The sequence below is a fragment of the Tetrao urogallus genome (genome assembly GCF_951394365.1).
Source record: "Tetrao urogallus genome assembly, chromosome: Z".
Lineage (NCBI taxonomy): Eukaryota > Metazoa > Chordata > Aves > Galliformes > Phasianidae > Tetrao > Tetrao urogallus.
Genome location: NC_136816.1, coordinates 4295370 through 4319836, shown reverse-complemented (window position 1 = coordinate 4319836; position 24467 = coordinate 4295370). Strand labels below are relative to the sequence as shown.

General features: G+C 42.1%; 1 protein-coding gene across 1 annotated transcript; it reads left to right on the top strand.

The window, feature by feature from the left end:
• Positions 1-1188: 1188 nt before the first annotated feature.
• KIAA1958 lies at positions 1189-23490 on the top strand (the record flags this gene model as incomplete). The annotated part of the gene is made up of 2 exons (XM_079548087.1): positions 1189-2341; positions 22445-23490. 2 exons carry the CDS (start codon positions 1189-1191, stop codon positions 23488-23490), a joined length of 2199 nt encoding a protein of 732 aa, XP_079404213.1.
• Positions 23491-24467: the final 977 nt, after the last annotated feature.

The following is a 24467-nucleotide window of genomic DNA, read 5'->3' as shown; positions in this document are numbered from 1 at the left end:
ACTTTTTTCTTCTTTTTCTCTCTGTTCAATTAGTTGAATGACCTATGTCACATCTGATTAGAAATTAGTATCAGAGAAAAAACTGCAAGGTCTGCTAAGGAAGTCCTTGTTCTGAAGATCTGAGAGCTTGTGGTGTTTTGTGGGTGAGGTCTTGCCTGGAAAGTACCTGTTGCATGTGAGTGGAAAGCAATTTCTGGCAGGAAAAGATGACCGTAAGACAGACCTTGCCTTTTTATGTTTGACCTGAAGTATTACAGGATTTGTGGCCTTGATGACAGATGTCTGTGTGCTGCAAATGTGTGGATAATTGTGATGAAAATGACAAGTGTTTATCTTAAATAGAATTGCAGTTTGGATCTGTGAAGCAAGAAGATGTAGTAAAAATAAAATCTTAGTTCACAAAGTTCATTAAGAAACGTTATAACATAACCTTGCAGGTCCGTTAAGCTTCTGATAAGCCTTTGGACAGATGACAGCTCTCAATACTGCACAGTAAAGGGTGAATTTACTAGCCATTTCTGTATACTGAAAAATAAAGTTTCAGGCCTTAATATCCTTGAAATTTGCTTATAAAGGAAATGTTTTATAAATTTGAGAAACATGCATAAGTGATGTAAAGTGTCATAAATTTTCATCAGATGCATAGTGAATGTTTGAGCTGTTGCTTAGATTGTCACTTTGATGTTCTAGATAAATTGTATGCTTAAGATATTATTTAATTTTCGTGTCCTGAGTATGAGGTCATGTTCACCAGTTTTCTGTCTGTGTTTGCATTTTGTCAGAGATTTAAGCTTCAAATCGTATTGCCATTAATACTGATCTTGGTTGCTTAGGAATCTGTTTCTTATCTTGCTGTAGTTGTTTTGTTAGGATTTGTTAGTTGTTTTGTAAGGATGTTTTTCCATGAGGTTTTAGATGTACATTTTTCAGTGAATTATTCAGTGAAATAAGAAAAGGGGCTGCTAAGAACCAGGTGCTATTTTGTGAAATGCCTTTTGGAGTGCATGAGATGAAAATAAAATGGTTTTACTAGAGCTGGCAGCACTGAAAAGAGGGGTTTTGCTCTCTGTTTGCAGGCAAATGACAAGCATGAGACTGGAGGAGCACCAGTGTAAGTGCTGGGACCCTGTCATCTAAACTGTGTCTCCAGCTGACTTCTAGCCAGCCAAGCTTTACTGATCCTGCACCATGGAGGACTGCCTTCACACCTCCTCTGAAAACCTCTCCAAGCTGGTGAGCTGGGCCCACAGCCACGGGACCATCTGCAGCCTCATCCCCAACCTCAAGCACCTGCTGTCCGAGGGAGCCCACGGCAACCTGACCGCCATGTGGGGCTGCAGTGCTGGCCATGCCTACCACTGGCCCCTGGCCGCCACTTGCCGGGCTGGCTCCCAGGAACGCGTGTGCTTCCAGGACAGCCGCAGCTTCAACTCAGACAGTCCCAGTATGTTGGGAGTGCCCTCTGAGACACAGGCCAGCCCACTTGAGCGTTACCCAGGCCGGCCAGGGAAGGCCAAGCTGGACTGCACCCGCACTCGTGACTCCTGTGATTTCTCCTACTGCAGTGAGCCCTCAGAGCTGGGAGAGCCGGTGGAGGAGTACGAAGACGAGGCCACTCTCTTCGACATGGTCTGCGAGTCCTCCGTCACAGATGAGGACAGTGACTTTGAGCCACATCTCCACCGTGTGCCCGGCGGCCCTCGGAAGCGGCCACCCGCTGGGCTCCCTGCTGCTGCCCAGGCCCAGCCAGCCGACGAGGGCAGTGGCGAGGTTCTGCTCAAGAAGATCAAGCAGGAGCTGCCCGAGGATTACTACATCGTGGCCAATGCTGAGCTGACGGCTGGTGCCGATGGGCCGGCCCTGGCCCTCACCCAGATGTCCAAGCCCAAAGCACCAGTGCAGGCTGGGCCCTCTGGCCTGGGCCCCACCAGGGCTCTACCCCTGCCTGCTGGGCCCGACCCCGACCCGCAACACCTCTGTGCCTCCCCGCCCGGCCCACCCCGGCTCCCTGTGCAGAGACCTCCCCGAGCTGCCCTGGTTTCCCCAGCCCGTGGGGCAAGCGGCGGCCCCCCAGCCGCCCTGCAGGCACCAGCCACTAGCTCCAATGCCGCTGCCGTGGGGAAGGCCATCAGCATCCCGCTGTCAGCCCTGCAGCTGCCTGGGCAGGAGGAGGCCCCAGCCGCAGAAGAGACCCTGCTGCCTGCCCCGCAGCCAGCCCCAGGGGGCGGTGAGGCAGCCGTGTCACCTTCGGTGAGCGCAGAGCCCGAGGTCAGCTCCAGCCAGCAGCAGCCCCCTGCTGCCCCTGCTGCCACCCCTGAAGCTTCAGTCCCGTCGATGCCAGGTAGGAACCTGGGTGGAAGTGGCATTCTGGGGTCCCCCAGCTCAGTGTGAGGGGTAGACGGGGGATGAAGCCCGGTGTTCTTCCCTATTAGTAGAAGTTCTTGTATATCTACCGTCTCCCTCCCTTTTTTTCATCTCTTGCTGCTGCCAGAGCAGTAAGAATTGGCCCAAATGGCAGTACTCCTGCTGAATGATTGTTGTGTGCCAGTCTGTAGGAGAGCTCAGTGTTGGACACAGGTGATTCTGAGGCAGAGGACGTATGTACCAAAGTGCAGGTGATGCTGGCTTTGCCCTTCCAGGAAGTGCGTGGTGCTGTCCTGGGAGCAGGCAAAAGCAGGAGGAAGATTATGCTGTGCCTCTTTGCTGGTTCAGCCTGGGAGTGTCTGCTCAGATAGAGCAGAGTTAAATACTGGGAGGAGGTGCCTTTATTCAATTCCTGTGGCAGCTGCTTTACCCTAAAAACAATGACACTGCCTTGGTGAACCTGGGTACCCTGAAATCTGGTTGAGTCTATAAATTAGCAAGAGTCTGCAAGTCTTGTTGCCAGAAAAAAGCACCTGGACTGCTTAAAGACCTAGTTTTACTAAGTAAAATCCTACTAAGCTTTGTAAATTATGGGTGTTGTTTTAGTTGTAGCAAAGCAAATTTCTCTTTGTGACTCCCATTTCTGCGTCTCTGAGAAGTTACTTTGCAGTTGTCCTGTTCTGTAATATCCCTCTTGGAAATCTCAGGCTGATTTAGATCAGATTCTGCATATATAAATATGAAAGATATGGGATGCCTCATTTCAATCCAAATTGTGTGGTAAACCTACTTTCTCAGCATTGCTCAGTTTATAGCACATAACTGCTGTGTACGCTAGTGCTGGTTCCTACCAGCTTGCAGGCTGGGGCATGCAAACACAAACGTAGGCAGAATTTTGCTGTATACATGTGTGTGCTATCTTGCTTTCAACAGATGTATGTAAAAAGAAAAAAAAAAAAGAAAAAAAAAAAAGAAAAACAAAACAAAACCACCACTAACAACAATAATGAGAAAAAAAAAGCCAGAAAAAAGCAACACACACACAAAACCTTCAAACCAGTTTTGTCAGTATTTGATGGGGAGAAGACCTGAAACCTTTTTATTCATGAGTGCCCTTCTCTGCTCTCAGATGCTAAACAAGGGCAGCAGCTGTTACCATTGAGGGTAATACCTTGCAAGAATGGACAGAGTACCACGGTTTCTACTCAGAACAGGGTTAGTCTGTATTTAATGTCTTGCTATGAGGACAAAATGGAGTATTTAGATTCACACCCACTGTAAACCCATCAAAAACTCATAGATTGCATAGACAGCAGCATCACATCAGCATGCTGCCCAAACTCCAGTTCAGTTCAATTACATCCTTCATTCTTGAGTTTCTTGTATTGTTCTCAAAATGTGTTACATGGTTTCTCTCCTCAGCCTGGTAGCATTGTAATACGCTGTTACTGGACTCAGATATATCTGCATGTCAGCCAGGGTAAAATGATTGATTTACAACTGTCACCTCGTATGTCTGTCAAATCTTTAATTTTATAGATCCACCTCCTTTGGCAGGGAAGTGCTGGCATTTAATCTTTGAGCTGCAGAGAAGTAGGTAATGTGGCAAGTGAATTTATTGCAGATTCATGGCTCTGCACAGCATATTCTTGCAGCTGTGAAACAGTGAAGGTCTGATTAAAAACTGTAGTGTGTTTATTGTTCGTGTACATAATACTGTTAGATAGTCAGATTTACTTAGCAAACGGATGTGGAAGTGGTGTGTGATATGTAAAATTGGAGCAGTATTGAACTAGAAGAGTTATCTATGCTATATGAAAATGTTTCTGTCTAAGCAGAAAGACATGATTAGTACAATTCTTACATAAAAGAAGGCAGGAAATAATTATACAAAGGAACCTGGAGCTTTTACTAGTTTATGGACTTGGTTGATGTTTTGACAACAAAGATACAGTTACTTTCTTTATTTACTGAGTGGCAACTGAACGTTGCGGAGACTTTGCAAAAGTATTTTCGTGTCTTAGCAGAGAAGTAGCATCAAATGTTAGATGCTGATTTCTGTTGGGCTCAGGTCTCTATCTGAGCACTGTAGGATATACTGAATTATATTTGTTAAACTCAAACCCTAGCATGTGGACATTCATCTGTGAATTTTCTGATTATTTTTGTTCTACTTTGTTAGCAGAAGCTTCAAAAATGAATGTAGGTATGTAGGTTCTACTTAGTCCTTTCTCTGTTGTGGAAGAAAATGAAGGTATTTATATGTGAGAAGAGAGATATTTCTGAAATTGTGGAGAGCAGGGAATTCCTGCTTTTTGTACTTCCAGATAGCCTCCTTTGTCTTTCTCTTTTGCTAACACTTCGTCTGCTTCTGTCCGAGAACCAGCAAGAGGAAGGTGGGTCACATCAGTTGGGATGTAAGGTGAGTAAGAAGCACAGATTGCAATATATACTGCCTTGAAAAAATTGTTGTCATTTGGATGTCTGAAAGCAGAAGTAGGAAAAAAAAAACATTTGTTCAAGGGTGTGGAATAAGCCTGTGATTTGAAGGAGGATAGAACTTTCTGAACTTTCTATGTATAAAGCCAATTTTTTTTTTTTTAATCTTCAGCAGTGCAGGACTCTATTTGTAGGCAGAGTGCTGAGATATTCCTGAGGAATGCTTACCATCCGTCTGAGAGTGGAGGCTCACCTCTGACTGAAGGTGAAGATGTGTGTTGGGGTAACAAGCCAGTGCACCAAGATATCTGTAGTTCAACACGAGTCTAACACTATCAATACAGGAAGAGCAAAGCGTTCTGTGAGGACATATTAAGAAGATGTGAAATCCACATACACAGAATGTGCAGAAGCTAGAATCTTGAATAGGGGTAGAAAACCAAAAGATCCTATAAATGAAGTGGCCGAGTGTGTTGTTCTGGTCTGCGGGTACCGGTGCAATGCCAACACACATACCACTTGCTGTAGGCAGTGGGCTACAGGGTGCTGTTTTTGAAGAGTTTGGAAAGGACGAAGGTTGTCTGCAAACACCAGTTCTGTCACTGTCAGTGTGCTGCACTCTATCACTGCACTGTGATTATCAAACCACTGTGAAGGTTAGGAGTGTGTGCCGTGATGGATGCTGGATGGATAATGCCTCAGTGACTCTGATGTCCTCACTCTGCATTCCTCCACATTTTTCCATTTTCTGTAACGGATACCTCAGATCCCAGAGCAGTGCATAAGTCGCCCTGGCAGCATGGGCAAAGAGCTGGTTTGGTCCTGCAGTCTGATCACCAACAAGTGCTAGTGGGGCTGGCACAAACCACCACAAAATTGGACAGTACTGTTGGTTCTATGTGTTTGTATGATGTTGTTTTTTCTCTTCCCTCCTATACCTGAGCATGATCGTTGTAAAATGTGGTACATCTGGGAGTTATGTGATATTTGTGGAGGGCTTTTAAATTGAATGTCCTGAAGTGTTTCTCTGCAATCACAATCTTGCTCTCTCTGTAATTGTATGGGTTTAAATTCAGTAGGAGCTCAGATCCTTGTGATCATAAAATTCACAGACTTGGAGCTGTTAGGTGAGCATCAAAATGTTGCATGATTCAGGAGGGAAAAGGATCCCCCCATACCTCATGGGTTGCCAGTAGTAACTAAATTTGGCTTAAATTCTGAAGTCACTGTTAACCTGGCAAGTAAAAAAAGGTGCCAGCCAGCGCATTCCAGAGAATTCTGTCACTTGCACTTGCAGATAAGTGCAAATAAGAAATAAACAATGCTTTTTTGAGAGGTATATAAAGTGTCAGCCATATATACAGAATGGCCAAATTAATCCCAGCTGTAATCCTTCCTGTGAAACTGTGCCAAGAATGAGTGTAACACAGGGCAAATAATCACATCAAGGGAACTTTACTTAAGCTCTTCCAAGAAAACTCAAATAATTGCTGATAGATCTCTGTACTTTAATGTATACAAAGATTGATGACTTTTGGTTAAAGCGAATGCTGAAGACTTTGTCCGGGGATGTATACTGCTTAATGTGGTCAAAGGAGCAATTAAATGGTTTCTTGCTCTTTGTGTTGGAGTAAAGACTTCAGAGTCCACTGGTGGCTCTTTAGGTCACATAATTGATTCCTGTTACTTCTCCACTAGCTTAGTAAAAGATGAGTGCTAAGACAAACAATTACAGAAATGTTGTGTGCTTTTTTTTTTCTTTTTTTTAAAGTTGTAAGGCCCTTGTGTATTTAGAAGAATAAAATTAGATAATTATGTTTTAACTTATCAGAAACTAGGAACTGGTGATTTAATTAACCACCTTCTGTACTGGCACTGATTTTTGATCTTGCAGCATGGATTTGCCAGTTCTCTCCCACAGGGACCAGGGCAGGCTTGAGAATTGGGCCCATAGGAAGCTAATGAGATTCTACAAGACTAAGTGCTGCATTTGGATCAGGGCAATCCTGGGTATGTGTACAGACTGGAAGAAGAAGTCACTGAAAGCAGCCTTGCAGAGGACTTGGCAGTTCTGGTGAACAAAAAGCTGGACATGAGCCAGCAGTGTGCACTTGCAATCTAGAAGGCCAGCAGTATCCTGAACTGCATCAATAGGGTGGCAGCAGGGAGAGGGAGGTGATTGTCTCCCTCTGCTCTGCCCAGTGAGAGGGCAAGCCCCATCTGCAGTACTGTGTCCAGGGGGCTCCCAGCACAAGGAAGATGTGGAGCTGTTGGTTCAGATACAGAGGCAAGCCACTAAGCACCTATCCTGTGAATAAAGGCTGAAAAGCATGGCTCATTCAGTCTGGAGAGGAAAAGTCTGCAGGGACACCTTGTTGCAATCTTACAGTACTTAAAGGAATCTTATAAACCGGGAGGGATACCAACTTTTTACAAGTTTTGATAATGACAGGACAAGGAGGAATGGCTTTTACCTAAACAAGAGAACATTTGTATAAGATGTTAGGAAGTAATTCCTTATTCAAAGGGTAGTAAGTCACTGGGAAATGTTGGCCAGAGTAGGTGTGGATGCCCCATCCCTGAAGGTATTCTAGGCCAGTTTGGATGGCGTTTTGGGCAGCCTGATCTGGTTGGGATCAACTAGCCCATGGCAGGCAACTGGAACTGAGTGGGCTTCAAGGTCCCTTCCAACCTAAGCTATTCTATGATTCTGTGATTATCTTTAGTCTTTTATATTGTAAAGGACTTCTGTTTAAAAGCAGAATAGTGTCATAAAAAGGACACACACAGCATCAGCAATATAGTCGTATTTTTGCTTTCTAAAGCAGGGTCCACAGTATGACAACTGAATTTAAAAAATACGAAGTTTGGTACTAATAATTGTAATATAAGAGTATGCCTTGGGAGACTGTTCCTACAAAAAATTTTTATCGTGTTATTAACTCTTGAAAGAGAAACCAGAAATGAATACTCAGTGAATACTATAACGTCTCCAGATATTCATGGAAGTGTGTTTATCAGCATTTTGAATTCCACGTGTGCTTTCTTTGGTAGAAATTTCTTCCAGATGCAAAAGGCTCATGCTGATCTCTTTGCAACCTTGAAGACCAACAGTGGACTTCTCATGTAGATGGGGGTCTCCTTGCTGTCCTAAATACTAAATATTTATGAAACAATGCAACTTTGCACACAAAAGAGAGGGCTGATGCATATCTTGAATGTAGTCTAATATAGGGGGAGATTGAGGATGGACTTGATAGTATACCTGCATTACGTAGATTTGAAAATCCATTCTAACAGGTGAGAAATTGTAGTTTCCATGCAGTCTGTGGCAATTCCTTACCTGTAGTTAAAAGGGATTTGAATCCTCCAGAAAGCTCCATTGCAGCCAGGCCCTGGCAGTATTTATTAAAGGATTAAAGCTGTAAAACATGCAGAGTTCATCTGCATGTGGTTGAAAGTATTCTCTGGGCTCTGAACAGAAGAATTGCATCACAGAGATTTATTGAAACTTAATATAAATATACTTTTCCAGTTTTATATGTTATAACACAAACAGTATTAAGATGATGCGTCATATTGGAAGAGTAAATAGCAACTTCAGTAAAAGGTTGTGTTCTAGAGCATTACTTCTCATTTCAGGTTTGGAAACTTCCTGTCACTCCAACATAAAATGCAGAAAAGCAGAAGATAGTAAGCAGAAGGGAGAAGTAGAAAACAACTCTTTTCACAAGACCAGCAGGATTAAATGCTTTTGCTTCTTAAACAGACCTCTGCTCTGTACAAAGTTACGTGTTTTGTGTACTGATATATAATAATGGAAGAAAGTAATTTCAATATTCCAGCAGTTCTGGAAGATAAAGATAGTAAAGATACTAAGTACAGATACAGAAAGAAAAACAAAGGAAACTCAACATCTCCATTTTTTGGTGCTCAAACATTTCCATTCCTTTATTCTTTCTTATTAAAGGAAGAGGTGTCTTTGAGGGGTGTTGTGCCAACACAACGTGCAACCTCAGGAAATGTTTCTGCAGACACAGATGTGTTTTCAGAGAACACTACAAAAGGAACAGCTGGATTTGCTTGCAATTCTCAGTGAAATCATGCGGAAGGAATAAATGGAAGGTTTGAAATTTGCAGCTAAGGACAGCAATTAATTAAATGCTGGAGCTCGTTGATTAATCTAACTAATGAAACATGGAAGATGTTATCAAAGGCTTTAGCGGTGCCTCTCCCAAAGTTCGAGAGCACCTTAAAAACATGTTTTTTTTTCTCTCTCTCTGCCTGGATGATTTCTATTTCAGAGGCCTTTAATTCATCTCTTATCTTTTGAAGTGTGTTACCTGCGTTAGATACTTTTATATTCTGTTTTTACTGATCTTTTTCCATCAAAGTATAATTAAACTGCTACCATATACATACACTACGTAGTGAATTACCAACTTAGGTCTTTCAACTGAAATGCAGTTCTGAAGCATGATGTGCCAAAAAGCACTGCTGTGAGGATGGTAGTTGTTATACCATGAGATGCCAATTTCTCTTCAGACCTGTGGAGCTGGCAAGGGTTCAGTTCTTTATGTGACAGCCTGTAAGGATACTGTAAACTTCTGAAGAAGAAGGCATTGAGTGGAAGGATGCACAGGGTCTGAGAAAAGAGCCTGGCCTTAATTTATAGAATGGCTTTCTCCTGTGGCTCAACAGGAAAGAACAAAGCAGCCCCTTTCAGTGGATGGCTCAGGGCCTTTACAGTTGGCCTCGTGTCTCTGGGCAGGGCACAGGGTATCTGCACTGCTGCCTCATACTCTGTGTTATATGCTTAATTACGCTTTTACCATTAAGTGCTACATGGCTACATAATGGCTACGTCTTACTTTTAACACATGCTTCTTGTTCCCATTAACTTCAGTAATTGTCAGTGTACACATATGCATGCAGCCAAGTACTGTGTGTGTTCCTGTTCTTCATGCTAGGACATATTTAGAGTGGTGGTGACCCTGTGGTCTGCTGTTGTTTTGCATTAGCTAGATCTTCATTATGAAAGCATGCAACCATTGATTAATGTTAATCATTTACTTGATAAATTATCATTGGGGAAGAAAAAAAAAAAGTTGACCATCTGTTTTAATTGGAAAAAGGAAGAAATTGATTCAGAGATAGTCTGACCCAGGTCATGTCGCCCCAGTGCAAAGTCTGAACATTCTTCATTGTGAATTATTTCAAGCAGGACATAACCATACCTAAAGGTACTGCCTCTGAAAGATTAGGATGCTAATCTGGTCTCTGAATAGCTTGTTCCACTTTCACCCCCTTTCCAAATGGATGTTTGCCTTATCTCTGTTTTAATCCATCTGACTGGTCAAATCTGCCTGAATGAGTGAGCAACAGAAGTACAAAGTAACTTCTTCCTGCTCTTGATTTGGTGCAGTCTTCCTCTGACTGCAGTGAACTCTGTCCTTCAGTCATGTGGAAGTCCTGCGGTGTAAGGATTTTCTTCTGTCACTGACTCTTCAGAAATGGAGTGTTACCACTTATTTGGAACTGACAGTACCTCCAAGAAAACAAATTAACAGGCAGGAAAGTCAGTCTAGGTTTAACTGCTCTGCACTGTTGCCTGTATGCTGGCCCGTGGTTTGCTTTTTGCTCATAGATTTCCATTTCTTTTTTCTCTCTGTAGAGGGAGGCATCTTTTTGCCTGTGTTTTACCCCTCCTGATTTCAGACAGCCCTTAAAAACTTGTTGACAAATACCTTTGTCCTATTTACCATTCACTTGCATAGTTGTTAAATATATTAAACTGCTTTTTGTGCTAGTTCATGATAAAATATCCATATATACAATGTATATACTACACATCCATAATTACATTCATAAAGTTATACTCCAGGTTATACTCTTGCTTGAATTAGTGTGTGTCATTTTTGTATGAAATCATTGAGTAGCATGGGAACATTTTGTTCCTATGGTGCACAGAAGAACAAATTATTTCTACAGAAATAACAATACAATCCAGGCAGGAAAAGTTTGACATTGTAATTACAGAAAAGAACTAATAACAATATTCTGAGCAGCAAAGAGGTATGTATGTGTGCTTACTCTCTGTGTGTGAGCACATGTCTAGAAATAATTTGAAAGCCTTCAATTTATTTAAGCGATCTTTCTTCAAATACAGCTGCAAAATGTGACTACATGTCTATTCAATTAAAGTCTGACGAAGTAATCTTAAATATGTATTTGCGGACAGACACACAGATAAGCCATGCCAGGAGCAGCAGACTGACGACACCTGCGTGTTCTATTTCTCTGTCTCTGCTCTGTGCAGAATGCCCAGCTGTTCCCACTGAGACTGCTGGTCTGCAGGGCAGAGTGTGCCTGCTTTGGTCATCCAGGGTGTGCGAGCAGCTGCTTGTCTGCCTCTGATGCCTGAGGTCTGTGGTGTTTCTCTCAGTTGTGATGCATTCACCTCTCTGCCCTTGCCCAGCTGCTCAGTCTCCTTACAGGCTTGTAGGAACTTCAGGTCTTTGAACTTCCACCCCTTTCAGTTGTGACTAGCATTGTGTTTGCAGAGGTTAAAGCAAAGTTCAATTTTGTTGATTTTTGTGGAGTGTGAGGAGGAAAGGACTGTCCACACAGGGACAGGGCAGCAAAGCAGGCTATGAACTTGTCCTTAGGAATTGTTTTGCTTCAAGTGTCGCACATAATCCTTTCTAGAGAACTGTATACAGAGTTAGTCATTTAATTCTACTCTCTGACCCTCTGGAGGCAAATACATGCATTAGTACACGCATACAGCCTCTGAAGTGAGGCTGTAAATTGTGATCTCTTTGTAGCATTCATGCTCTTTGCAGCTTGCTTCACTCCTACTGCAGGATGTAATGTGGGAAGGTGAAAACAGACTGTGTGATTGGGCAACATCACCAGTCAGAATATCGGAAACAAAGCTGCACGCTCTCTAATGAGGCAATCTCAGTACTTAACTAAACATAAAATAATGTCGGGAGTAAAGGTTGAATACAGTTTTTTGGAGTACGTGTGCTGTGTTCCGTGCTACCAAAAGTCTGTGATGCTGGCTCCCTGCATATGTTCCCTGCTACACCTGCAGCAGACAGTTCAATCAGAACAGGAAAGGATACCTTTTGATTCACTACCATTGGCATTTTAATAAAATAGAGGGGGAAATGTCTGCAGTGTCTAATAAGCAATACATCAAATAAGCACTGTCAGCCTGTGCAGAGGTTCTGCAGCGTGATTTATTACATTAATTACAGTCATGTGGGCCTCATGCTCTTAAGTCTGAAACTGCTGTCACATTCTAAATTTGATTTAAGCATACATTTTGGCCAAGACTAAAATACAGTCTATTATGATTAATGTAATAAAATATTTATTACATACTCCCTTTCTTTGTTTCACTGCTCGTTGTCCCAGTTATCCTACCTCATTCCAAAACCATGATGTATTGTCAGATTTCAGATGATGAGGATCCTCATCTGTTTTTCATCTCTCCCCTCACTGTTGTTCTTTTTTTACATCTCTTTGTTCTGATTCTCCTTTCTCTCCCCTTCATCTTCATTTCCCACCCATGATTCCCAACTCTGCATCTCACTGCTGTCTGGAGTGAATCAAAAGCAGCCGAACTTCATAGGTCTAGCTCTTCCCTTTGAGATCTCTTGCAGTGATTTCGCAATTATACTTATTAAAGTTAGATCTGAAACGCAGTGACATTAGAACTGTTGTAGGCTGCAGCTGAGAACTTGCTAGGCCTGTGGTGAGGTCGCGTTGTGTGCAAAGAGAAGACCGGTCTGTAAAGGGAAACATGTTCGTGTCCTGTTTCCCATACTTCTTTCACAGAGCTTGTGACTGTAGAAAGGATCCAGGGCGTGAGATTGTGTTGTTTGGCAGGTTTGGTCCGTAGGAATACACATACTGAGAGGAAGTCTTCAGCAGCAATGACTCTGCTCAGTGTAAGCACATTACCCTTTTAGTTGCACAAGCAGGCAGTAGCCTTTATGTTCCTTTCTCATGCTGCTTTTCATGCGGACACAAGTCTTAGACAAATGCTATGTCCCCAAAGGTCTCCTGATATAACTAGCAGTTTTATGCTATTGTACAGGATCTATAATGAATAGAAACAACTCAACATAGAGAATGTTGTTGCACAGAATTCCATGGACCCAAATTTTCCAAACCACCATGTAAATTGGCACCCATGGTTTTGTACAAGCTAGCCCACTCTTTTGATTACGGGCTGGGTAATTAGTGTTTACAAGATTCATTTATAGACTTAACTCCAGCCTTCTCTGTATGAGCAAATAAGGGTGGAAACCTTATGGAAAATGTGGATCTCTCTGTCTCTGTTTAAAAATGGACTTTTCAACATGAGAATTTGTATTTTTCCCCTAATGCTTTTCAAATAATAAATGTCATCCAACAAAGGAGGTTCCTTTCACATCCTTTCAATTTTTTTTTTTTCCCTCATTTTGAGTTTTTCTTCTTGTGTTTTCTTCTATAGCGGCTTTTTAATCTAGTCATCTTACATGCATGAATGTTGTTCAGTCTTGCTCCTCTATTGCCATCTAAACACATAATGACTGGCTGATCTCTACTTGTCTCTATAGGCACGTGCTTACGCACAGGGACTACAATGCAGGGAGCACTCACTATATGCTTTGCTGGATTGGGGATGCTTTCTGTACTAACAGACAAGTCTACTTGGAAAATGAATGCTTCACTTCTGCAGTGCCACATCCAACTTCCAGTTCTCTGTTTAAGTTAGACAATTGCTGACATACCCCTTTAGTTCCTTCTGCCACAGGTTGTATAGTAACATAAAATGCTTTGAAAGAGCATTTTAAATTTAAAAAATGCAACTTTACACTGTGTTGCTGACAAGTCCTGGGTAAAAAGGAAGAATATTTTCTAGTGTTAAGTGTCTAAGCTGAAGAAAACCTGTGCCAAAAAAAGTGGCTCTTGGCCTTAGCACTGCATTGAAATCAGTAGTTGAAGAGTTCTCAGTGAAGTTTGCTGTTACGGTAGAAAATTAGCCTAGAAAATTAGCAAAGGTACACTTGCAAACATAAATCTGACATTTGCTTCACATTGTGTCACATTTTGCACTTAGCAAATATAGCAACACTTCAGTTTAACCAATCTGCCTGATGTTTTTTTTTATCCTGAGCACTGAAAGTCAAACATTTATGTGTTAGAAGTGAACATAGCTTTAGAAAGTTAAACCTAGTTGTTCTGGAAGTAAAGGGGTTTCACATCTTTTGAAAACTTTTCTAGTAGTACTAGATTTGCTGTACAGAAAATGATAGAATCATGAGTGGACCTTAAGGATTGCCTAGGATACCACCCATAAGATCATGCTGCCCAGGGCTCCATCCAACCTGGTCTTGAGCACCTTCAGGGATGGGACACTCACGGCTGCTCTGGGCAGCTGTTCCAGGGCCTTCTGTGTGAAGAATTTCTTTCTAATAACTGATCAAAATCTATCCTCTTTTAGTCTGAAGTACCCTTTATCACTACACACCCTGACAAAGAGTCTCTTCTCATCCTTCTCTTGTAGAGAAGAATGCTGCTGTAAGGTCTTCCTGGATCCTTCTCCAGGCTGAAGAAGCCCAGCTCTCTCTGCCTGTCTTCATAAGAGAGATACTCCAGCTCTCTGGTTATCTTCATGACCCTACTCTGGACACACTCCAACGGCTCCGCAAAATTCTTGAGGTCCCCACGCTTGGATGCAGTACTGCAGATGGGGCCTCATGAGAGCAGAGTAAAGGGGGGCAATCCCCTCTTGAGCCTCACCTCCCTCAGCCTGTCCTCCACATCTGTAGAGTTGGATCGTGAATCTCAGTCAAACATCCTAGGGACCAAAGAATTTGTTCTTAAAAATCACCTGAAAAATGGAAATAAGAGAATGATGAGGCAGAACAGGTGAATCTTTATCTGTTTCTGGACTTGGTTATAACTCAGATTACTAACTTGGAACAGGGCTCCTAATGTGGCGGACTCCATTCCAGCTCTGAGCCCCTAGTACCTTTCACCCGGACATCCCCTAAGTATGAAGTATGTGGTTGCTTTGCTGCTCTTGCAAAAGATATCTGCTTCCACTGTTCTCCTCTCTAGCTCAGAGAGCAGACAGTTTCCTGCTCTGAAAATGCTGTGCAGTATTTGGTAAACCTCGCAGAGCTGGACTTGCTAAATGAAGGTTGGAAAATTAAGTGGATTTGGGTAAATGTAAACTAGATAGCCTCACTGTTGGGATACAGAGGAAACACATCCCATGTTGCTTTGCAGCAATCTACAGCAGTGCAAGGAGAACAGCTTCAAAAATAAAGTTGGAGACTGTACAGTCCCACATGACAATTCCACACAACACTGTGAGTGTTCAGCAGCTGAAGTGAGATGTGAAGTAAAAGAAGAATACAACACTTTCATTTTTCACAGAATCGTAGGGGTTGAAGGGACCTCCAGAGATCATTGAGTCCAACCCCCTGCCAAAGCAGGCTCCCAGCAGGTCGCACAAGTAGTTGTCCAGGCAGGTCTTGAACATCTCCAGAGGAGACTCCACCACCTCCCTGGCAGCCTGTTCCAGTGCTCCGTCACCCTCACCTAAAGAAGTTCTTGTGCACCTTTGTGCAGAACTTCCTATTCCGTTAGTTTTGACAAAATCAAAGCCAAATAGGTGAAGTGAAGACCACACTGAGGACAAATTTAAAAATTTCAGGTATGGTAAATGTACTTTTAGTGCATTTGTGGGCTATTTCAAGATCAGAAGATGCTTCATTACAGTCAGATAGAGCAGGAGAGGCTTCATACAAGTTGAAAGTCCCTGGAGCACTCCTGATTTGCAGTGTTCATTTGTCATTGCTAGTATCTGCTGTGTAAAAGATAGATCCTGTCAGTCATAGGAGGACATAAATTCTTAACCCCTTGTCATGGCTCCAGGTTTTCTGGTATCTGAGGATGATGTAGTAGTCTCATCAATATTGATGGGAATTTTATTGTTGAGTTTGCACATTTCATCTGTTTTGGCTGTTGTGGCAAGAAATTAGTGAAAACAGGTGCAATCTGAAGAAAAACAGCACTAGCATCTGAGTGAGCAGACCGTTCTACATCTTGCAGAAAATGTACAGACGGCTAACGTTTGTTTGTGAGACTTCTACGTCATGCCTGTGCTGATTCATAAATATTCTCACTCTCATTTGCTTGGAATCTGTGTTCTGTTTTCTTGTATGGTTCTTAATTTTAGGATCATAAAATATTTCACTGATAATTGTGCTGTAAGAGGTTTACAGAATACAAGCATAATTTATTTGGCCCAGAAAACATAATGTCTCTTGTAAGTGGATTTCAATTAAGAAATTTCTACCTTACTAGAGATTTTACATACTAATGAAAGTATTTGCTGAAAATGTTAAACTATATGGGGTTCGACTTAATGCAGTGGAAACAGGGAACTGTAATTGTTAAATAGAATTTTGGTAGCAAAGTCAGATTGGTAGGGGAGAAAAAGTGCAGGAGCACTTTCTTCTGCTTTTGTAATCTGCAGCTAACAAGTTAATTCTTTGATCCTGCAGAGCTCAGAAACTGTTAGATGTCAAGCCTGATGAAAGTCTCCAGGCAGTCACAGGATTTCCTCTCCTCTTTTGACTGACTCACCAAGCCTAAGCTTAAATAGGTATGATATATTATGGCACCAAAAGTGCACTTTATTTGGCCTCAGGACTTTCTAAGAAGCAAGTTATTGTTGGATATGAAATAATTACATTAAAACATATGTATTTTTGACCTAAGCATTTAACTACTGCATGTGTGTAGGAGTTGCCTTGACAAATTTAGTCTGGAACAGATACTAAAAATGCCAGAAATATCGTTCTCCAAGTGCATACATCTCCCTGTCTTTCAGTCTCAGCAGGATTCTGGGAATACTCACAGACACCTGTAATGGGGAGGCCTCCTACTTTTTCTGTCCTCAGTGATGATACAGGAGAAAGATGTTCAGTTTTTTAGTCCTGTGATAGAATGAAAGACAGCAGGTCATTGTCTAAATGTTACTTGCAGTACGAAGGCAGATGCATCATCACTGGTCTTGGCTTGTGCTGGCTGTTATTAAATGAGTGCACATTGTGGTAGGACATTTGGCCACTATGAGCAGGTAAGCTGTAGCACTGCTTGCAGGAGTATGTACTTGTTGGCAAGTTCCTGAGCCTTCCTCTCCATGACTTGATGTGACTCAGTACACAACAGGGCTACTGCTGTCCACTGTGGTTATTGACACCGTTTGCCTGCTGATACACTCTTGAAAAAGAGAAGAAAAGACAGATAGGAGCAGGCTCTGGTTTACGTGAATCATTTCAGTTGGCTGTTTATAGCCTTGTGGATTAGGTACCACTACACTTCCGTAATTGCAGAGTGGGGACAGAAGCAAGCCTGCAAAGTGCTTGGGGTGAGAACACAGCTCCAGGGTAGAGATAGATCGCATCTTGTGTGTGCTATGCTTTTTCACTTGAATGAAAGCATTGTGGTGGGAGTGGGTCTTCCCCAGAAAGATATTTCTAGTCAGAGGACAAATCAGGCAGAGGAGATGTTGGCTGGTAGTGTGATTGCCATCCAAAAAAACTTTTTTACTGGAGATGTTGTTGACATCCTTACGCAGAATTTGAGGCTGTGTGCAGAAAGAGCTCAGGTTTACAACTCCCACTGATGTTACAAATCCTCTCTGAATATTAACAGGCATCATTCTGATGTGAACGACAAAAGCAAGTGTTTTACCCCCACTGTATATAATTACGAAGGAGGTTATGTTCTTGTAAGTCTGAATTTGTCTAAGTGTGTGAGCTGAAATAAAAACAACCCTGTGTTTGATAACTCAGCTGATAATGTTAATTAAGTCTTGGCTGTACTAAGATCAGATTATGAAAGATCAGACTGCAGCTGTTGCTGTTTGGGAAGGATTGTCTCATGGTTGTGGGCTAGCTAGAGACACTCAGCTCCCACTGGATCTGTGTAATCTCTGCCAAGTCACTTTATCTCTTTGTCTACTTTTAAGTTCAACATTTAAACTACTCAAGCAGTCCTTCTTACTCTCAGCTGGGAGGTTACCCCAATCCAACAATAAGGTGAGATTTATTGCCTTTTTCTGATGTTCTGGTTTTCGTGGAAATGAAGCACTGATGTGGAGTGAGACAGGAACTACAGATGTGCGGATCAGATGTTTTGTGTACTATGCAGCTGTGGGCAGGACCTCGTGAGATGCATCTCCAAGTTACCTTGTTTTGTAAGTTTCTGCTCCTGGTCGGCATAATGGGGAACAGCACTACCAACTCCTAAAGTTTTGTTATTACAAGGAAAAACTTTTTGGTTTAGCTTGGTTTGGTAGTTTGTTCGGTTCATTGGTTCTGTTTTACTAGCCAAAACAGATTAGATCAAATATGACAATATACGTTTTCCCTAGACCCTAACAACATGCATGTAGCTAAGAATGCAAGAAGAGTGAAAGCATATGTGATATCTTCCCATTGTTCCATCCTCCAGCAATTTACGGCTCAAGCACCTTTCCAGTTTGGAAATACTGTCTTGTGTTGAGGAGCACTTTGTAACAGTGTTCTGTACTTTTACCCAGTTTTTGAACCCGTGCACAATAAAGAGTTTGTGATAATGTGAGCAGTGGACACCTAAGAGCAAGTAGGTGTACTTTGCAGTCATCAGGGGACTACTGTACATTTGCACCTGTGTTTTCAGTAAATTCCCAAAAGGTTAAGTGTTGGCCAGATGAGTTTTTCATCTCTGTTCTGCAAGATGCAGCAAGGTGAGACCAGGCAAACATTTGCTTCACTGCTTTACTGAAAATACTCCTCTATCAGAAAGAGTATTCACTTTCAATCTCCATATCTGTGGACCCTGTACCTCAGCAGTTCTCCCAGTTTATGTATTTTCAAAAAATTCACTGTGATAACAGCTGAAATGCCTTTTAGTCTTGAGTTCTTAATAAATGAATTCCCTTATATTTAGACTTTCTTTACCAACCAATCCATATAGATTTTTAAGGAACAAAATGGCATTACACTAACCTAATCTCCCTCTCACATGCTACCACCCTTGGTACATGGCTAGAGCAGAAACAATGCCAAATATCCACAGTGTAGAAGGCATTGGTTCTCTTTCACAAAATTTCCCATAGGAAATCAGAAGTTTGTAGAGTAGAAGGGCTTATTGTAAATATTTTGAAAGAGCCATTAGCAGACTGCACTCAGATGATATTTTTCATGGTCTCCATGTCCAGTCACAGGTTGTGTGGAAGGGAAGCAAGATAAGCCTGATCCTGTGCCATAATTTGATTAGTGATCCAAATGGCACACTGTTCTGGGTTTGACTGGGATGGAGATAACTCTCTCACAGCAGCCCATAATGTGCTGCAGTTTGAATCTGTGGCTACTACAGATCTACAGATTTTGGCTGTTGCTGAGCATTGCACAACATTAAGCCTTTCTCTTTTTCCCACCCTCTATCCCAACCAACTAGGCTGAGTTTGGCAAGAGGTTGGGAGGGGGCTGACCCCGACTGACCAAAGAAATATTCCGTGCCATACTACATCATGCTTAACAATAAACAGTAAAAAAGGGTTGTTTTTTTTTTTTCTGTGGAAAGTAGGCATTGCTTAGAATCTGACTGAACGCTATGAGAGATGATGAGTGATTGCCTTTGCATTGCATGTTGGATTGTTTCTTTTCTCTTTCCTTTACTTAGATTTGCCTCAGCTCTGATGTTTTATTCTTTTTGCTCTTCTCTGCCCTGCTGAGTGTGGGGAGAGAGCAAGTGACTGTGTGGTGATTGCTGACCACTGTCAGTCACCACAATAATAGAGAACGAAATGATGCAATTAGTGAAAATCACAGTTTGGTGACAGTAAAAGGGTGTTTGGATTTAAGTCTCCATGGTGGCTGGATTGTATGGTTTAGGAATAGATTGCCTTTCAGTACAATGACTTCTCTTTGGTTAAATAAGGAAGTAGGAATTTGATGACATGAAGAGTTATGTCTCCTTCCTAAGCTGTTCTAGGCTATAAACATTTTCTTAGTTAAGTGAGGCTCATCAAAATCATCTGCTTTTGCTGTAGATAAAAAGCACATGCAGATCATGGCTGTGGCTCACTTGACATCTGGTAACTTTGGTTGTCTCAGACACACTGGGTCTCACTGTTTCACTTCACTAGTCCCATGCTTTGAGATATCTGTGATATTTGAACTCTCCCATAGAAAGAGAATAATTAACCAGAACTCCAGGCTAGATTCCCAGTCAAAACTGGCCTAGCTCTCCAGATTTGGCTGGTAGATAAGCTGACCTATTTTGTTTAAGATTTCCCTCCTGCCTTGGTGTAACATATCAGAGCACTGCAGGAATGCAGTCTTTCGTACAACTTCAGGAGATCTTTATTGAGCATGGGTTTTATAATTGCTATCTGCAGATACAGCAATTTCCTTTGCAGTTTAAGGAAAGATGCCAAAATGTAAATGACTGAGTGTCACTGCTGTGTTGTGACAGGGCATTCTGAAAGAAAGAGTGATTGATGACATGTATATAACCAAACCATTGTATGTGCTTTTTATATTGCAACAGTACTTAAAATGTGGGCTGTCAGTAAAAGAACAGCTTACTTACACAGTGCTATAGTAAGTGGAGGTGGGTGCAGTGAACAAGGTATTCAGGTAAATGTTTTGCTTCTGCACTTCAAACAGCTTTAGCTCTTTATTTCCCGCTGCAGCTAGCCATTGTAAAAGGATCCATTGCTTGAAGCATGAGACTTCAGTGAGGGCTGCTTGTAGCTCTTTGGTGCTGACACCAAAATTAAAGCCAGTTTTTGAAATAGACTGGTTACATTTTCTCCCTGAGCACAGTTAAAGCAAACCTCGGTGGCAACATTTTACATGGCTGCAGAAACCCCCAAAGGCCTCAGCTGCAGACCTTCAGTTCTCTGTGCTTTGCCAAGGGCCTGAGGATCCAGCACAGCAGGTTTCACTGAGTGTTGTGGGTGCATTGGGCACCTATCAAGTGAGAACAGAGGACAAGGGTCGCAAGCCACTCTCAGTGCCTCTGTCTGTATGGAGGTGAGGAGGGAAATGCTCTGCAGGCCTGGATGCTGCTGCTTTAGGTGGGTGGAAAGGGAAGCCACCCAGCTACATGCCGAAGTCTGTGCACCACAAGAAACATCTCAGCCAGATTAGCAATGGAGACTGGGCCACCTTCCTCTGCCTGCTGCTTGCCCTCTCAGCAGACTGGTAAGGCGGAGTGGGCAGGAGGAGCAGACACAAGCACTGATGCAGAGCATGGCTGCCCATGAGCTTGGCCCGTAACGGAGAGGTGGTGGGAATTTTGCCAGGTCCGGTATGACTTTGTGGTGTGTATGTAGGGTGGGAGATAACAGGTAAATCCCCTGTTGCTGTAAGCGTAGTAGAGAAGAGACAACAAAATGTATGTGATTTTTGTAATGAGATAGAGCAAAAAAGGTCTTTCCCTTTTCCCTCTTTTTGATAACTGAGAAAAAAGGAACGTGTCATTTACAAGTACAGAAAATAGTCAAATCATTGGAATTTTCCTTCTTTACACATACTGCTCATCATTTTCTAAAACCATTAAGGCTTATCTTATCCATAATGACAGTTCTGCCTATGTGCTTATAAATTGCATCCTTGTAAAGACAGTTCCTACATGCCAAGAAAGCAGTCTGTAAGTACACGCATCACTTCCATGTAAAAAGCTTTTTATTTTATGCTTATGACCAGCCTGAAAATTGTCATCAAGAATCATCTTTTGAGTCACATCTGGATGCTGTGGTTTGATATGTCACCACTTGCAAGGATCTTTGAATATAGCTTTATGGATCAATATAAAGTTGTTTCCTGAATTTGATTTTTTTTCTGCAAAATGAGAAAAAAATGTTCACGATTGCACTACATCTGTCCAGGTACAGCTTGATTATGTAAAGAAGCTGTAAAAACATGTTAAGTGCTGGCAGTTTTGATATTTTCTAATGTGAAGTATTACATTATTTTTTATTCTTTTATATTTGTAAATTACACATCACTGTGTTGTACCTGCTAACTTCTTTCTTAGGATGTGCTGCATTGTTTTGTAGTGTGCATTTCTGTCTATACTTATTGGCTCTTTAGAAACTTGTCTAATTAAAAATAATTATAATATCATAAATTTAAGGCTTTGGTTATTCTTTGTAGAAAAAATGTTAGAACAAGAACAGCCCCTTGTTTCACAAATGAGTCAGTTCACAATGGGCTCATTACTCAGATTGGGCTCAGCATGTGGCACTCGAGTCCACGCCTTGCATTTGTTCTGGAAAGCAGATTGCTTCTAATTAAACAGCTTTCCACAGATCTCTGTGCACAAAATTGTATCCCAGTGTCATGAGGAGTTCACTTTGTGCCATATTCCAGTCACTAGTTGTAGAACTGAACTGAAGTTGACTTTTCAGTCATGTGGCAAGTATGTAATGATGTTTTCAAGTGTGCTTTGTGAAATTCACTTTCATTTCTTTTTGTTCATTCTTTTAAAGGAAATTTGCTTTGGGAAAAACCTTTCACACAAGCTAACTGCTCTTTCTGTGTTGTCTTTTTCCTTCTCCCTCTTGCAGACCAGGATGAGAGAGCAGCAGAGCTCAGCAGGGAGCAGAACGAGAAGACCATTCGCAGCACACAGACAGCTCTCCGCAATTTCCGCGAGTTCCTCATCTCCAAGTATCCCTCTGAGACCCGAGAGATCTACGTCATCCCCTGCAAAGAGCTCGATGCGTACCTTGCTTCGTTCTTTGTGGATGCCAGGCAGAAGGATGGGTCTGAATACGAGCCAAACAGCCTGGCCAACTATCAGTGTGGGCTGGAGCGTTATCTGAAGGAGCACAGGTATGGATACAGTATTACCAGGGATAAGGAGTTCAAGAGGTCCCAAGAAGCCCTAAAACAGAAGCAGATAGAACTGAGGTGTAAAGGTAAAGGGAACAAGCCACACAAGTCCATGAAGCTCACCTTTGCTGACGAGCTTATCCTGCGCAAAAGAGGCTTGCTAAGCCGGTACAATCCTGAAGGGCTCTTGAACCTTGTCTGGCTGAACAACACTAAGGCATTTGGACACTGCACAGGTTTTCATGGGTCCACCCTCAAATGGGGAGACATCCGGCTGCGGGTGACAGAGACGGGGTTGGAGTACCTGGAGTGGATGGGACCAGACAGTGGAGATATCAATGCCAAGAGCAAGAGAGGTGGGACAGACTCTCGGGTGTATGCCACCCAGCACTCCCCACAGACCTGTCCTGTGCAAGACTACAAGGAGTACGCGCAGAGGCGGCCTCCAGCCATGCGCTATGAGGATGCACCTTTTTACCTGTCAATCAAACCCGTTGTCAACTTGGCTGCCCTTCACTGGTACAATTGCCAAGCTCTGGGGAAAAATAAGCTTGCCAAGATGGTAAAGACAATGTGTGAGAAGGGCAACATCCCTGGCAGGAAGACCAACTTCAGTGTCTACCAGAGCTGTAGCACATTGTCAGAAGCTCAGAGCAACCAGCTTGTGCTGATCTGCAATAACTTGAGCCAGCAGGCTGCCCAGTCCATGGCAAGCCATACCAATACTGGCAACTTCATAGTGTCAGCATCCTATGACTCTTCCTCTGACACAGCTTGAAAGAGGGGTATAACTTGGACAGATTTTTCTCTTCTGTTTTGTTTTAAGCATTGAATTTGTGCCCAATAATACACATCAACTGTGATTGTACACTACTCTCCCATAGCCCTCTCTCCAGTGTTAATTCACTTTATAAAAAAATATAAATATATAATATATTTTTCTTTTTACAGATAAGTCAATAGAGATAGTTTAGTAATACTAACATAGTATTTATAGTGTTGATACAAAAATGAATGTTACTTGTGGGTTATAATATAATTGCAGATTTTAAAAGGACAAAAATGGTTCTCAGGCAGCACAAGATAGACTGGAAATACCCTTTTTAACATGCACACATCAGTGACTGTAATTCCCCAGGGAGACTTACGTAGCAATTCTATTTTAAAGCATTTTTTTGACTTCTTATGTTAACATGGCCTCCTAGACTGGAGGGGGCAAATCTACCACTGGCTGCTGCTTCTTACCTGCTGGCTTGTTCTTGATCAGAAATACAAGGAGATAAGAGATACATCAATGTAAGTCTGTGAAACCATTTACAAGAAGTTTTCTCTGTTGTTTTTTTCTTTTGTTTTGTTGTCTTTTTTTTTTGTTGTCGTTGCTGTTTGTTGGTTTCCTGAGGCTTATTTCTGCCAGATGGAAAAAAAAAATCCCAAAGTCAGCAAAAAGCTATTTTTAACTTTTGTTTCTATTGATTTTCTGTTATCAGAATATCACTGGTCTTTAGACTGAAAAGTATTGTTTTCAACGGTAAGCAAAGGTATGTTGGCAAAAACAGTTGTGTACATAATTTTAACTAAGCACTGATCATTAATGTTTTGTTGCTGTGTATTCTCAATGTAAAATCTACTGACTTTTATCCACTCTTTCACTACTCTTGGGGATGTAGGTGTGCAGAAAAATTCATTATCTTATCCCAAACCATTCAGATAAAATGCATCAAATCTGTCCTAAGCCATTATTCAAACTCCACAAGA